At 50.9% G+C, this 15509-nt stretch overlaps 1 protein-coding gene across 2 annotated transcripts in view; it reads left to right on the forward strand.

Annotated features, from left to right (window-relative positions):
• The window catches only part of grk3 (G protein-coupled receptor kinase 3), a 43470-nt gene extending 30366 nt beyond the window's left edge, over nucleotides 1–13104 (forward strand). Inside the window, exons 12-22 of one of the 2 annotated variants that reach the window (XM_070988425.1) lie at nucleotides 97–191; nucleotides 747–854; nucleotides 3362–3428; nucleotides 6261–6361; nucleotides 6817–6883; nucleotides 9126–9221; nucleotides 10002–10164; nucleotides 10259–10395; nucleotides 10685–10723; nucleotides 11651–11764; nucleotides 11850–13104. In XM_070988425.1, the coding sequence (XP_070844526.1) occupies nucleotides 97–191; nucleotides 747–854; nucleotides 3362–3428; nucleotides 6261–6361; nucleotides 6817–6883; nucleotides 9126–9221; nucleotides 10002–10164; nucleotides 10259–10395; nucleotides 10685–10723; nucleotides 11651–11764; nucleotides 11850–12011 (1149 nt within the window). In that variant the 3' untranslated portion in view covers nucleotides 12012–13104. The remainder of the gene's footprint in view (nucleotides 1–96; nucleotides 192–746; nucleotides 855–3361; nucleotides 3429–6260; nucleotides 6362–6816; nucleotides 6884–9125; nucleotides 9222–10001; nucleotides 10165–10258; nucleotides 10396–10684; nucleotides 10724–11650; nucleotides 11765–11849) is intronic. The other variant, XM_070988427.1, reaches the window with a different exon arrangement.
• The last annotated feature ends 2405 nt before the right edge of the window (nucleotides 13105–15509 follow it).

Here is a 15509-nt window from a genome sequence, read left to right on the forward strand (position 1 = left end):
TGAGCTCTCCAACATTGTTTCCTACACTTGTGATCTTATCTGTGGTGTTCTCCATCATCAGTGTCAGCCTCTCTGTCCCTCTCTGTCCTCCATCAGCCGGCTAATATCCTGTTGGACGAGCACGGTCACGTTCGTATCTCCGACCTCGGCCTCGCCTGCGACTTCTCCAAGAAGAAACCCCACGCCAGCGTGTAAGTGTGTGCGCTGATCCCCCTCCTCACAGGGTCCGGGGGGGGGGGGCTGATTCAGATATTACCTGTGCTGAAGACGACAGCCACAGCAGCCTCCGAGCTACATGCTAAACTCTGCTGTAACCAAAACTAAAGAAACACACGACAGCAGGATATAACGTTCAGCCAGACATTCATCCAGCACAGACGCAGACGCAGACGCAGACGCAGACTTTGGTTTACTCTGACTGACTTTGAAGAAGTCGATAACAGCTGTTCTGAGCCAATAGATGATCTGAAAGTAAAGATTTAAAGAGATGAACCTGTGTTGAGCTGCTGTGCCGTCATTTAATCATCAGCACATGAGAACACGATGTCGCACCTGAAACCTGACGCCTGAGAAATGAGACGTTTGCTGGGTTTGCGTTTCTGCTTGTTTTCTGTCTCTTAATTAAACTGATAATTACTTTACTGCTGAATACTGATCAGTACGTGATATTGATATCTTGATTCGGAGAGTCGGGAGCTGTAAAGGTAAGCAGCGGGCCTGACGTGAAGCTGTGCTGTGTGTCGCAGGGGCACTCATGGCTACATGGCTCCAGAGGTCCTTCAGAAGGGGACGGCGTACGACAGCAGCGCCGACTGGTTCTCCTTAGGCTGCATGCTCTTCAAACTCCTGCGAGGGTAAGCACTCCAGCCTCTCTGCTGCTCTCATCTCATCTTCTTCCTCTCTCTCTCTCTGTGCTCTCTCCTCCTCTCCTGCCACTCGGCGTAAACCTTTGAATCCGCTCTCTCGTCTGTTTGGTGTGTGTTTGATCTTGTTTGTGTGTGAAGCCGTGTGTGTGTGTTTGTTTGATCTGGAGTGTGTAAATGCCAGAGGTCTGAGCCCAGTAGGTCAGGAATCAGGTAAAAGGAGGAAGAGGAGCGTGTGTGTGTGACGCGTCTGTCATTGATGTTTGAGTGTGTGTGTTTGAACCCTTTAAAGAGGAAGAGTGTGTTGGTCTTTGGTGAAAGGTTGGCTGCTTCAGAGGCGCATGGACGTGTTCTAACACTCCAGTCTAAACAGCCGTCTGTGTGAGCCGCTTGTGTCCAAAAGTAAAACAGATGGTCACTTAAATTCTTCTAAACAATCGTCCGTGTGTTTTCCCTCCTCAAAATAAGCTGCTGGCTCTCACTTTCACTGACTCCTAAACATTTAGCCGAGCGTGAGGATGAAGATTACTCCAGCAGTGAAGCCACAGAGTGTCCTGAGTTTAGTTTTTACCATCCGGAGACGTTTTTCAAGTGTTGTCTCCTCCAGGCCTTTGAAGGCATACTCCTACTGATTCAACGTGTGTGTTCAGGAGGGGCTGGGGTCGTTAGCCTAGCTTAGCATAAAGACTGGAGGCAGGTGGAAACAGCTAGCTCTGTCCAGAGATCAAAACCCGCCTACCAACACCTCCACAGCCGTCTGAGGAGGCGCAGTGACACGGTGGAAATATTTCTGTATCCATCCACCCCACCGACAAGAAGTAGTCCCAGCAGGCCCACCACGAACTGTCCATGGCACACAAAGGTGCAGCCTGCTCAGCCGTGAGCCTGAAAAGTGTTGCTTCACCTTCTTTCATTGACTTTCCTCCATGTATTTCATCATTCTGATGTACATTTGTGCAGAATGTTTTGTCTATATAGTCAGTTTCCGGGTGAACTGTGTCTGTGGAGCTGCAGTCATCTGAGCTCAGCACTCTTCTGTCCTGCATGGACAAACTGTCCCGCTGTAGATCCTCTGTCCTCTTCTCCACAAATGGACGTCCCTCTGCAGAACAGATCCAGCCTCAGAACGTCTCTTTCCGTTCACTTCCTCCGTGTCTGAGCTCTCTCTGGACGCGTCCGTGAAGCTCAGATTCATTGATTAGCGTCCTTCTGGGCCGCAGCAGTGGATGCTGATGTCCGTTGGCTCAGGCTGAACAATTAGCCTCAGTGGAGATGTAGTTTGGAAGCTGCTGCTCTCCCATTAAGGCTGCCACTTGTCATCTGATCACTTTGGCTAAGTGGAGAGCGGCTCTGTCTGTGTGGACAGAGATGCTGCTCCGTCTCGTTAATATGTCCTCCTGATGTATGGGCTCCTCTGCTGATCACAGTGTGTTCGTCCAGTCCTTCAGCCCCCTCACTAATCTCCGGTTTAGCTGCTTCTTTAGCATTCAGACAACAGTTTGGTCCCAAACTGCGTCACCTCAGCTCCTCCACCTCTGTGAAGTCACCTCGCCTGATTGAAGCTGAAGCAGTCGCAATGAGCACCATCAGTGTTTCATCAGTGTTTCTGAGTTCAGCACAGGCAGCGTTCATCCACCTGCTCACGTTTAGATGGATGTAAGGAGGAGACGGCAGTGAAAGGACTGTGAGCCACACATTTCTTCTAATACAGGTTTTTAAAATACAGAAAGAGTGGATAAAAACAGTGGAAGGATTTGCTTTCAGTGAGCAGTCAGTCTGTTCAGAGCTCAGCTGCAAACTGCTCAAACAGAAATCTTCAGTCGCTCGTTTGGGTTTGATAAATATCAGCTGCTCACGAGGAGACGCCTGTTTAACAATCCGAATAGTCAACAACTCTAATTAATGGAGGACGTTCACCTGGACAGAAAGTCCCTGAGGTGTGGGACAAAGTCAGAAGACATATTCAAATAAAAAAAAAAAACTGTTTCCAAACGTCTCGTGTCGCAGCTGATTTTGGTGACATAACTGAAAATTCATTCAGATGGAGGAGTCGTCATCCAGCGAGTCCGCCTGTGGGACTGTCTGCAGACAAACATTAGAATAAACTTTATTTATAAAAGCAGAAACGTGTCCCGTCAGGCGGGAGCGAGCCGGCGGTGAACTCTGCTCGTGTTCCTGCGAGGCCTCGTTGTTTCTGTGTTTGAGTGTCTGCAGCGTTAGACATTAAACGTAACATGAGCGCTGTCCAAAAACAGAAAGAAAGAAGATCTGAAGCCCTCAAAGCTCAGTCAGCGCTCCATCATGCAGGCGTCTGATTGGACGAAGACGTGGGTCACATTAGCCTTTCTTCATTTACACTGTTGTAATATTTCTGAGCTCGCTGCTTCCACTGTGAACCTGAACGCGTCCTGAACGCTGTGATTGGCTGCGTGTGTCTGATTCACTCCTCGTCCTCTGTCTCCCATTAATCCACTGTCTCTCTGTCCTCTCCCGTCCAGGCACAGTCCTTTCAGACAGCACAAGACCAAAGACAAACACGAGATCGACCGCATGACGCTCACCATGGTAAGACTCATTGACACGCCGCCTGTTTCCCAGAAGTCAGTGGTGCACGGTGACAAAGGTGCGCACCGTGGCGGATGCTCGTATTCCGAGCGGCCTCTGTGTAAACACACGTGGGCGCTCTGGATCTTTACTTAAGCCCGAGCACACGGGTTTGGCGTGTTTACCTGACAGTAAGACCAAACGCACACACCTTTATGTGCCTGTGCACACTGTGTTGCGTGTGAACGGTGTCACACCTGATGCAGATCTACCTGTCTGAGCCAGCGTTAAATGTCTCTTCACCTGCCTCACAGAGACAATCGTCTCTGCTGTCGGCTCGTCTTTCACTGTCTGCTGCAGATGAGGCGTAGATGGAGCGAGCCGGCAGCCGGGCGGCAGAGTTAAAGCACAGGCCTCTGGGTCGGACGGGTTTATAGCTCAACCAGGCAGAAAGGAAGGAGCTTCAAAAAGCAGCAGACATGAAGGTTTTAATGAAGTCCTCCAGTCAAAAACAGCTTTTTCTTCTTGTTCCTTCACGCTGACGCTCAAGCTTCGCCGTGCAGAACGATTGGTTTCCACCTTCGTCTGCTTCCTCTGAGCTCGCCTTCAGACTCAGTTTAACACCTGGATGGAAACGTGACATCACAGCTAGTTCAGAGCCAATCAGGGCCCAGAATGCATCTTCTACAAGTGCGATGAAAACTGAAGCCTCTGCATCTCCATTACGCGTCCTTCTACAGGTGTCACTGCAGCAGGTGAAGTCAACAGTGATTGGCTTAAGCGTTAACTTGCTGCAGCTCGTTACGCCTCTGTTAATTATTGAAGTTAAAATTATAATTACAGCTCTTGCAATGTGAAAATGACTTTTACGACCCAAAAATGATTAGAGGATGATAATGGTGCGTCTGCCTGCAGAGCCGTTTATTAAAGCTGGAGGTTTGTTTACAGTCGGATGCTGTTTGTCGTCCTCTCACGTCTCACTAATTAGCTCGACTTTATTATTATTACTCTTAGACATTATGGCCTCAAAGATAAGACTGTTCCTGTCCAACTCCAGAGAACGGCCGCGTCCCAAATGTGAGCATCCTTTTCAGAGAACAGAGGTCACAGCATCATTTACTTCAAAGAGCCGAGGTTCAATACTCGGTGCTCGGCCTCGTTAGAGGACGCTTAGAGCTGCTGTGACGAGTCGACTGATTAACAGTTTGTTGCTTCCAGCTTGTCGAGTGTGAAGATTTGAGGCTTTTCTTTGGCAGACATGATGGTAACACGCCCTAAAGCTAAACCATCATGTTATCAGACTAACTTTACAAAGATCGTTTGATCGTCAGTGCTGCAGACTTAATAAAGTTTTGTGGATTGATGTCCAGCTCCGATCAGACGTCGCTTCTGAAGCTCGGCGGCGAGCAGAAAGCGCGTCATTGTCAGTCAGAGGAATATACTGCCGAGCCTTTTGATGTCAGGGGTCACATTCAGCAAACGCCTGATGAATGGCGTCCATTGAGCCCACCCAGTGGCATATCTGCTCCCGCCCACCCGTTTTTCCCTCCTCGCGTCCGAAGCGGCGCTCTGCAGAGGCGACGTGTTGCGTTTGAGGGCCGGCGAGTTTACAGTGACAAACTGCAGAGAGAATCTCACTGCGCCGCTGCCGCCAGCAGCAGGCGTCCATCACCGCGGAACATGTCCGTTCGTGTGTTTGACGAGGACATGAAGCAGCTGAGACGGGTCCGCTGCCTCCCACACGCACACGCACACACGCACGCATGCACGCACACACACACACACACACACACACACACACACACACACGCGCGCGCTGTTTGGCCGAGCGAGACCTCTAAACAGAGAAAGTATGATCTTTCATATCACAATAAATCCAGATTAGGATTTTAATCCAGCCACTTAATCTGGTTTATCCGCTTAATCCTGGTCCGTGTGTGTGTGTGTGTGTGTGTGTGTGTGTGTGTGTGTGTGTGTGTGTGAGAAACAGAGAGGGGGGAGGCGGGGGGGGCGGCTCGGCCCTGGCCGGGCTAAAAATACTGCTCTATATGTCTGAGTGTTTATTAAAGGTGATGAATGGTCTCGTTACATAAACATGACGGGAGCAGACCGCAGAGGTTCGAGCCGAGCAGCCAAGACAGGAAGAGACCAGCAGAAGGAGGACGGGACAGAAAGTTTCCTTTATTATCCTCCCAGAGACTCTCTGTGTCCGTGGAAACCGTCAGACAAGTCCAGCCACGGGACAGGAGACGTTCCCAGTGAGGACAGACATTTAACAGCAAAGTGCTGCGATCAGCGAGCGACACGCCGCTCAGGTCGTTAGAGTTAGGCTGGATCTGTGGACACAGGAAGTCAGCAGGGACGTCCTGATAGACGCCTGTGAGACGTCCTCACAGAGCGGCAGGCCGAACGCGAGGAGGCAGGCAGTGAAGGTTACAGGTGCATTCAGGTGTTCGAACACTTTAAAACCTTTTTTCTGGTCTGCTGCGGCCGTTTGTGTCAAACTTGGTCCTCTGTCTCGGAGACACGGCTTCGTCCAATCTGAAGACAGGATGCACTTTAGATGCACTTTAGATTCAGTGTGATTTAGACCTCCTGATCACGTCTTTATCTCCAGCGTCCATCGTGAACAGACGCTCAGAAAAGCTGCTCACAGTTCTGTCTGTGACTCCAAAACGAGCCCCGGACATTAACGTCCTGTTGACATCCACCAAAGCATTATGGGAACAGTAGTTCCAGCGTGAAAGTCCTGTGTTAGAGGCAAATGATGTCTGTCTTCTGTCTTCTGTCGACCCGTTCTCACCCCCCCCCACCCTCACCCCCACCCCCCTTTGTTTCCTCCCTCTGTGGCAGAATGTGGAGCTGCCTGACTCTTTCACTGCGGAGCTCAAAGACCTGCTGGAGGGGCTGCTGCAGAGAGACGTCTCCAAGAGGCTGGGCTGCCAGGGCCGAGGGTACGACACACACACACACACACACACACACACACACACACACACACACACACACGTTCACCTCCGTCCCGTCAGCGTTGGTGGCCGCTGACGAGCAGATGAATTCATCAGGCAGATGGATTTTGCTGGCTGTCCTCATTAGAGCTGCAAACACTGGGTGGTGTAGTTTGCGGCCCAGTGAGGACGGACGGAGACGGACGGGGACGGACGCGGAGCGATGGGACAGAAGCTGAGTTCATGACTGATCTCATCAGCGCTGTCATTTGGCTTCAGCCTCTGACTGAACCGGAGTGCTGATCAGCATCTGCGCTGCAGGATGTTTGTTTGTCAGAGGGAGTAACGTGGCAAACGCTGCCACCCAGTGGACAAACGTGAAGTAACACATGAATGAAAACTCTCCCTCCTCCTCCTCTTCCTCCTCCTCCTCTTCCTCCTCCTGTGTGTGTCACATGCAGAGCCCCGGAGGTGAAGGAGCATCAGTTCTTCAAAGGCATCGACTGGCAGCAGGTGTACCTCCAGAAGGTGAGCGAGCGTCTTTGTTCTTTGTGCTGCAGCTTTTTTTAACGTCTTTATTGTCCATGTGACGATGTCTCTCAACACTGGTGACAAATGCGCTTCAAGGCCTCCAAATAATATTTAGCAATGTGTTAGAACGATCTGTGAATCGTTTTTGGTCATAGAGGATCCAAAATAATGTCGCATGTCACTGAAACACTCCATCAAACACACTTCATTAAAGTTTTTCCCCTTTGAGAAAAAAACCTTTTTAATTCCAGTCCTGAAAAGCTGGACGTCCGACTTTTCCATCAGCACTTAAACGCAACACGAAGAGTCTCAAAGCTCCTGCATTTAAACGCTGAGAATTACTGAACTTGGTTTATATTGAACTGTAAAATCGTTTTATTTGTCGATCATGAAACACGTTTCTCTGCAGACTTGAGACTCATTTCTGTCCATAAATATGATTCAGCAGCTGTGATCCATACCAGCTGTGCGCTGCTGCTGTTTTCACATGTATTGATCGAAATGCCGTAACATGCAAAGGTTTGATCCCTGATCAGAGTAAATGTGACTGATTATTCACGTGAGCAGAAGCTGATGCAAATTTAAGAGCTTTACAAACGCTGCGACTCCTCAAACCTCGTCCCAACAACCAGCAGCCATGTTGCCTCTGAGCAGCTGCCTGAACTCTGAACATTCAAAGAGCAGCGGCAGCAGAAGACAGCAAAGAGCGTTCAGGCTGATGTTTGTGATTAAGAAGTCAGTTAAAGAAAGAGTGGAGGTCAAGCTGAGCTCTGACAGACCAAGAAACCCTTCAGCTGCTCGTAGGATCGTTAGAAAGACAAACCAGTGAGCTTCATGGAAGAGTTTTCTGTGTCTGCAACACAAAATTGAGCGTCAGATGTTTGCAGAGGAACAGAAACGATCCCGTGGACTGATGGAGTTAAAATAGAACTTTTCATAAAGGGAACACCTCTGCAGCTGTCAGGCGTGGGGGAGGATCCATCAGGCTTTGGGCTTGTGTTGCAGTGGGTGGTGGGGGGGGGGGTTCAGTGGTGGAGGGACGAATAGATTCTCCAGTCAGTCATCTCAGTGTCTGTAGAGAAAGAAGGACGACGTCTTCAGCAGCATGATGATCCTAAACACACCTCAGCATCCTCAGCGAGCTGCCTGAAGAGGACCGAGCTGAAGGTTTGGTCTGTGCCCTCGAAGCCCCCCCACCCAAACATCATGGTCAGTAACCTCAAAGAGCAGGACATGCAGGACGTCTGAAGGACCTCAGAACGAGAAGCCTTTGATAGAAACAATCTGAAAATCCCCAAACAAGACCTGAAGAGTCTTAACTGGCTCCAAAAAGCCTGAACCTGCAGGGACCTGAACCTGCAGGGACCTGAACCTGCAGGGACCTGAACCTGCAGGGACCTGAACCTGCAGGACCTGAACCTGCAGGACCTGAACCTGCAGGACCTGAACCTGCAGGGGCCTGAACCTGCAGGACCTGAACCTGCAGGGGCCTGAACCTGCAGGACCTGAACCTGCAGGGGCCTGAACCTGCAGGACCTGAACCTGCAGGACCTGAACCTGCAGGAGGCTGAACCTGCAGGACCTGAACCTGCAGGGGCCTGAACCTGCAGGAGGCTGAACCTGTAGGGGCCTGAACCTGCAGGGGCCTGAACCTGCAGGACCTGAACCTGCAGGGGCCTGAACCTGCAGGACCTGAACCTGCAGGAGGCTGAACTTTGACCTCAGGCTCTTTTTCCTTTATGTCATTTTGAAACTAAAAGCTGGAGGTGAACAGATAATCTGTTGGTCAGGTTGTATCTTCCTCTCTGCTCGACATGTTTCCACATTGACAGCCATGAACATCGTCTGCAGACTCCTGAACGATCTTGTTTCTGATCGTTCTGGTCTCTTGATTATTGATTATTGATTATTGGCTGAAACACAGTTCAGATGAAACGATCTGCACCGAGCAGAAATGTGCTAACAGCTCAGAAACACGTCGTCGTGTCGAGCTCGGCCTGGTTATCGGCAGCGTGATGAAGATGTCGGCGCTGCGTCTGAAGCGACAGCAGCTCCAGTCATTAGACCAGTACAGATCCAGTTGCCATGGTAACCCATCAGTTCAGGGAAGCGCTGCCGTGGGACTGTCGCCTTGTTGTTTTGCTCTCACTCCCGTTTCTCCTTCATCCTCCTTTGTCACTTTCTTCTTCTTCTTCACCTCCCTGAACACCGCCCCTCTCTTCTCTCTCTCCCTCTGTAGTATTCTCCTCCTCTCATTCCTCCCAGGGGGGAGGTGAACGCCGCAGATGCTTTTGACATCGGCTCCTTTGACGAGGAGGACACCAAGGGCATCAAGGTAAACAGGCGCGCGTCCAGACGCCACGTGTGTTAGCCGCTTCCTGTTAGCATCGGTCACTGACGATGTGTCTGAGTCACGATAACCTCAACATTAAGAGTTAGCGTGTAGCTCGTTCTCCTCGTTTCCACCTCAGCCCGAGCCGTCAGTCCGTCCACAGACCAGTAACTGACCATTGCTCCATAACTGATGAATCACTGGTGTTTTTAACCGTTTTCTGACGGATGAACGGATCACCACACGTTCATACGTCAGCTCTTATTAGACGCCTGCAGTACAAAACCTGACAGCACAGGAATGAGTAAAGATTGTCTATCAGCCACACACGCTGAGTTTTTAAAGTGGGAAAATGAAAGCAGTAATAACGTGGTGGAGTCTTCATAGAGACATAAAGTGTCTCCCCGTCTCCTCCTGGAACATTAGAGGCGTCCTTCATTAACTTTAATGTGGCTGCAGCAGCAGTAATTCGTCCTCTGACACTCAGGGAAACAAAGACAGAAGACATGTTTACTCCCCCCGACGGCCTCGTCATTAACGCACCAGCAATAATTGAAATAACTGCGTGTGGTGACACGAGCGTGGAGGTGGAGGAGGTGGAGGAGGTGGAGGAGGAGGGTGGAGCTGATGTTAATCCAGCTTGAGCGAAATGTCTGAAAGCGAACAAACACACAGCTTGTTAACGGTCACTGCAGCGTTTACGCTCGGCCTGACTGACAGCGTGAGGCTGAAGCAGTGTCCTCCGCTCCTTCACCTCCTCCTCTGTCCCCGTCTGTCCCGCAGCTGCTGGACAGCGACCAGGAGCTGTACAAGAACTTCCCTCTGGTCATATCGGAGCGCTGGCAGCAGGAGGTGGCGGAGACGGTCTACGAGGCCGTCAACTCGGACACGGACAAGAACGAGGCTCGCAAGAGGGCGAAGAACAAGCAGCTGGGCCACGAGGAGGGTAAGGGTCTCCCCAGGGGACACGGCGCTCTGAGCCGCGGGGGCGGCAGCGGCGGCGTGCTAACCGTGTGCTTGTGTGTGTGTGTCCTCCGCAGACTACGCCCTGGGGAAGGACTGCATCATGCACGGCTACATGCTGAAGCTGGGGAACCCCTTCCTGACGCAGTGGCAGCGCAGATACTTCTACCTGTTCCCCAACCGGGTGGAGTGGAGGGGGGAGGGCGAGTCACGGGTGAGCCCACCAATCAGAGCTCTGCACCGCTGCCTGTGTCGCTTTCTGACTGTCTGTCCTGAAGACAGCGGCTCTGTCTGTCTGTCTCTGTCTGACTGCCTGTCTCTGACGGTCGGACTGTCTGTCTGTCTGACTGTCTGTCTCTTACTTACTGTCTGTCTTCGTCTGGCGTCTGACTGTCTGTCTGTCTGTCTCTTACTTACTGTCTGTCTTCGTCTGACTGTCTGTCTGTCTGTCTCTGTCTCTGTCTCTGTCTCTGTCTCTGTCTGTCTGTCTGTCCCCACTGAAGGAAAAGTGGCTAAAACAGTTTAAAATGCTGAAAGACAGGGTGAGTGTTAAGACCAGGTCCAGGTCCCCGCTGTGTCCTCAGCATCCCCGCTATGTCCTCAGCATCCCTGCTGTCTTTTAGACGTGTAGACGTCCTCCCTGCTTCAGTCTGCCCCCCCCCCCCCCCCAGGCTGCTTCTGTTAGCTGCCCTGTGAGGCGTTCAGGTGCAGGAACTCTGTGCGTTGGAGTTTCAAAGTGTCTTTTGACTTTTAAAGACTTCACAAATCTGTCCCTTCCCGTCTCCATCAGAGGACAAAATGACTCATCCTCCTAGCTTCAGGTCTCATCCTGTCCACGTTTAGACAGCGATCATTGTCTGCATGTCCAGGGTTAGAAAGCAAACAGGATCGTAAACGAACCGTCTGACTTCCTGTCTGTGTCCTCAGCTCCGAGCCCATTGGCTCCCTCTGAAGGTGGAAACCTTTAAAAACGCCTCACAGATGGTTCCACATGTGAAAACGCTTCCTCTGCTGCAGAGTCAGTGTGTGTGTTGAGGGTGATGAAGAACAGCAGTGATGATGAGTTTTAATAGAGGTCGATGATGCATCATCTGTGACTCACAGAGCTGACATGACCCCCCCGCCCCCCCCATCCCACCGTCTGCTGTCTAAAACTCAAATGACCCAAAATCCGAATCAGAAGTAAGAAACAGAAACACGTTCCGGTTTGTTCAGAGTCTTTGAGTGCACGCAGGCTCAACAGGAAGTGTTGAAGGTGAACCGTAACCTTCCAGGAACGAACGCCGTTTATTCGCCGCCGCTGTGTTTTGATGTGCGGCGTCACGAGTGGAGTCTGGTTCAGCTGATAAATCCTGCAGCTCTGTCACCTGTGCTCACCTGTGCTCACCTGTCAGCTGTAGTCTAGCAGCTCAGCCTTGCTTGGTGCGCCTCACCTTTGCTCATCTGTGATTGGTCGATTTTATCTGCAGCAAAACCTGCTGACGATGGAGCACATCGTGACGGTGGAGGAGACGCAGATTAAAGACAAGAAGTGTATCCTGCTGCGCATCAAAGGGGGGAAGCAGTTCGTGCTGCAGTGTGAGGTGGGAGCGCCGGCCGCCATGTTTGTCTCTCCGGGCGAGACGACGGCGAGGAGCTGACGGCTTTGTTTGCTTCTTGTGTCCGCAGAGCGACCCCGAGTTCGTGCAGTGGAAGAAGGAGCTGACGGAGGCGCTAACAGAGGCCCAGAAGCTGCTGCGCCGCGCCCCCAAGGTCATCGGGAAGGGTCGGGCCGGCGTGGTGGAGCTCTCCAAACCCCCCCTCACACACCGCAATAGCAATGGCCTGTGAATACACACACACACACACACACATATACATACCTTCTCACACACACACACACACACACACACACACACACACACACACACCCTGCATCCCACCTCCCCTCATCATCAGCCGCAGGACTCTGGCCCTCAGGCCCTGACACCTCCCCGCCGCCCGCCCGCCCGCCCACGATGCCTCGCAGTGTGTTTGAACCACGCCCACCAGCTTCTTACCCACCACACACACACGCACACATGCACACACACACACACACGATCACCAATAATAAGCGCGATAGTTTTTTTTGTCTGCCATGGGACCTTGCCAGTTCACGGAGAGGACGGGGGGCCACAAGGCGAGGAGGGGGCGTTCGGAGGACTCAGCATGTGAAGACCCTCTGCATGAATGTGACGAGGACGGACGCCGGTCCTCTCTTGTCCCTGTCTTTCTTTTTCTCTCTGCACCCCCACCACCTCGCTCTGTCTGAATCAGGTCAGTCTGATGGGGGCCTCTCTTTGTGGATCTCTGTGAACCGGGACCCGCAGCAGCCTGGACTCCGCCAAACCCCCCCCCGCTAAGCCAGAGACCTGATGGGCTTCAGCGTTGCGGCTTTCGGGGATCAAATTTCTGCCAGAGGAGGCGGCTGCTCGACCGGTTCTCCTCGCCCCTCCCTCCAACCCTCCCTCCCTCTGAAGTGCGTAAAGTGCCAACATCAACATTTACCTGAGTCACCTGAGCGCCAGAGGACCCGCTCGGGGGCAGCGATCGCCCCCTCGCACACGGAGGCGGAGGGTGCTCGTGGGTGAAGGTGGTGGTTGATCATTCCAATGCAGAAAACAGGAAGTACGAGGAAGCACAGACTCTTTCTGATTGGCTCCTGTACAGCCAGTTACCATAGAGACTGAGATTCCATTGGCTGACATACAGCAGCCGGTTGCTATGGGAACCATGAAGACTGGTATACCTGGGGATCAGTAACCAAGGACAACGGTGTAACTATTGTGTATGAAGAAGAGGAGGGTGGGGGGGGTGTATATAAGAAACCCTTTCTCTGTGCATCTCAGTGTTTTAGTCCAACGTGTTTGCATTGTCGGGGACTTAAGGGGAGGGAGGAGGAGGAGGAAGAGGAGGAGGAGGAGGAGGAGGCGGCTTGTTTGCCCGCTGGGAGGTCTGTGGGTGGTGTGGGTGGGTGGGCCAGCCTCAAACACTCAAACAGCCACAAACGATCGTCTCTGATGTTTGAGAATGTCTGTTTGTTTCCCGCCTCAGAGCAGGTGGAGCCGGCCTGCGTTTCCCAGAATGCATTTGTGCGGCCTGCAGAGACCCCTCACAGGTCGGGCCTCCAGGTCATGAAAGAAAACGTGACCTGCGTTTGAAAAGCTGATATCGAATAATCAGAGTATTTTATTTGATGGTTTGGTCTGAAAAGAGTGAAATCAACGTTTGGAGCTGCAGGTGGAGCGTGCATACAAATGCAGGGGCAGCACCGCCCGCAGGTGGAGGCCGGACGCCGTGCTCCAGCAGCTCCTGCTCACCTGCCGTCAGCGTTTCAGGTGGAGTTCAGCGCAGCTTTCATCAGCCTCGACCTCGAGCGGCGGCCAGAGGCGATGTTAGAGCGAGGCGGCGGAGCAGCAGGCGGAGGCGGCCTGTGGGTGGAGGCGTTGGTTCATTTCAGGGTTTTTACTTTGATGCAGTCGAGTCCTCGTCTGTGACGTCATTCATTTCCGCTGCAGTAGGAAAAGGTGGATGGGCGCGTCGTGATTTCTTTTGTGTGTCGCCTTCAAGCGTCAGGGCAGATCTTCTTCGTCTTATAGAGAAACTTCGTCACCTCTCAAGGTGTCTTTTATTTTTGTAAACCAAAATGGTTTTTATTGTTTTCAGCGAACTTTATGTTGTTGCACCTTTTTAGCCCGATGTGTTACTTAATAGTTGTTCAATGTGCCAAATAACTGTTGCTGATTGAGTGGAACCAATGGGAAGCCTCCTTTTCTGAACCTTGACCCTTCTCACCGCAGACACGGCCAAAACACACACACACGCACACACGCACGCACACACACACACACACACACACACACACACACACACAAACTGTGCAGTGGAAGGAGTCTCTGAAGGGTACAAAACTGTGACCAAACGTTTTTCCAGGTGTGTGTGTGTGCGTGCGTGTGTGTGTGCGTACCTGTGTGTGTGTGTGTGTGTGTGTGTACGTGCGCTTCATTATGGCTTTCTTTCTTTTTTTTTGGTCACACAGACTCACACGCTCGACACACGACGATTTCAAAGGATGGCATACAGGAAAAAATCAAAGTATATATAAATATATGTGTATATGAATGAAGAGCTCTAGGTTTATTTAAGATTTAATGTAGAAAACAACATGAAACTGTTCGGGGAGGTCGGGGTTGATGTGAGTATACTTGTTTGTGGTGAAGACTTCAGCTCAAATCTTGCACATAAAGACTTTAGATATTGTACCTGCGAGTTCCAGATGATTATTTTTGTTTGAATACGGACTCTTTGCTCTTTCATATTTATTGCGTGCGTGGATTTCTGTCCTCCACGTGGACGAGCCCTCCGCCGAGCGCTCGCTGTAGAAACTCCTCCGGTTTACACATCAGAAACTCTTTTTGTTTCATACGCCACAGACAAACACAGATACTACTGGCTTTGGGTTATTATTGCCATTAAGGTTATGATAATACTGATATATAATTGATAATATTATTCAATGATTATTATTAAATTTATTTTATTTCAATGATTTTTTTTTTTTTTTTTGGAGACAGGTAGGAAGTTGCGTGTTGGACTGCTTGTACAAACAGTTCATGAATAAAAATCTTTTTCCGTGTTGCTTCCTGTCACGTCTGCTTTGCTTCTCCAGCCGACTGAATGTTTGAAACGTGTTCTGCTGCTCGATGCTCCGCCTCATCAACAGATCAATCAGCAGGAATATGAGACATGAATACGACTTCGTTGATCCCAGAGGACATTCATGAGCTCCCCTTCAGTGTGTGGAGTGATAGTAAATGAACATTAGCTCCACATTCAGCAGCTAAAGTCAAAGGAAGAAATCTTAATCCAACAGTACAAAGTGTTCTGAAAGGTGGCGCTCTGCAGTGACCTCAGTACTTTTACTTCAGTAGAAGTATTAGCAGTATTTCTGCCCTGTGGTTTTACTTCTTGTGCTGAAGTAATGAGCTGAGTTCTTCTTCCACTGTGGATTTAACACATTAACATTTCTGACCTCCACAGTCTGGATGTTCTGGGTGCAGATGCTAATGGATGCTAACAGCAGATGCTAACGTGAAGCCCAGCAGGGATCGTTTATGTCTGCAGGGTTTCTGAGATCGTGATCAGCTGAAATTCATCATTTCAGAAATATCTGAAAAGAGTAAAAGTGGAGTTTTAGGAGAGAAAGAAACCCGAGAAACTTTCAGTTCCATCCATCTGTAGACACCCCCCCCCCCCCCCCCCCCCTTTAGCAGCCCCATTGGTCCTTTGTTGCTAAACTCTGCATGT

Source organism: Chaetodon trifascialis, chromosome 20 (assembly GCF_039877785.1).
Source record: "Chaetodon trifascialis isolate fChaTrf1 chromosome 20, fChaTrf1.hap1, whole genome shotgun sequence".
Lineage (NCBI taxonomy): Eukaryota > Metazoa > Chordata > Actinopteri > Chaetodontiformes > Chaetodontidae > Chaetodon > Chaetodon trifascialis.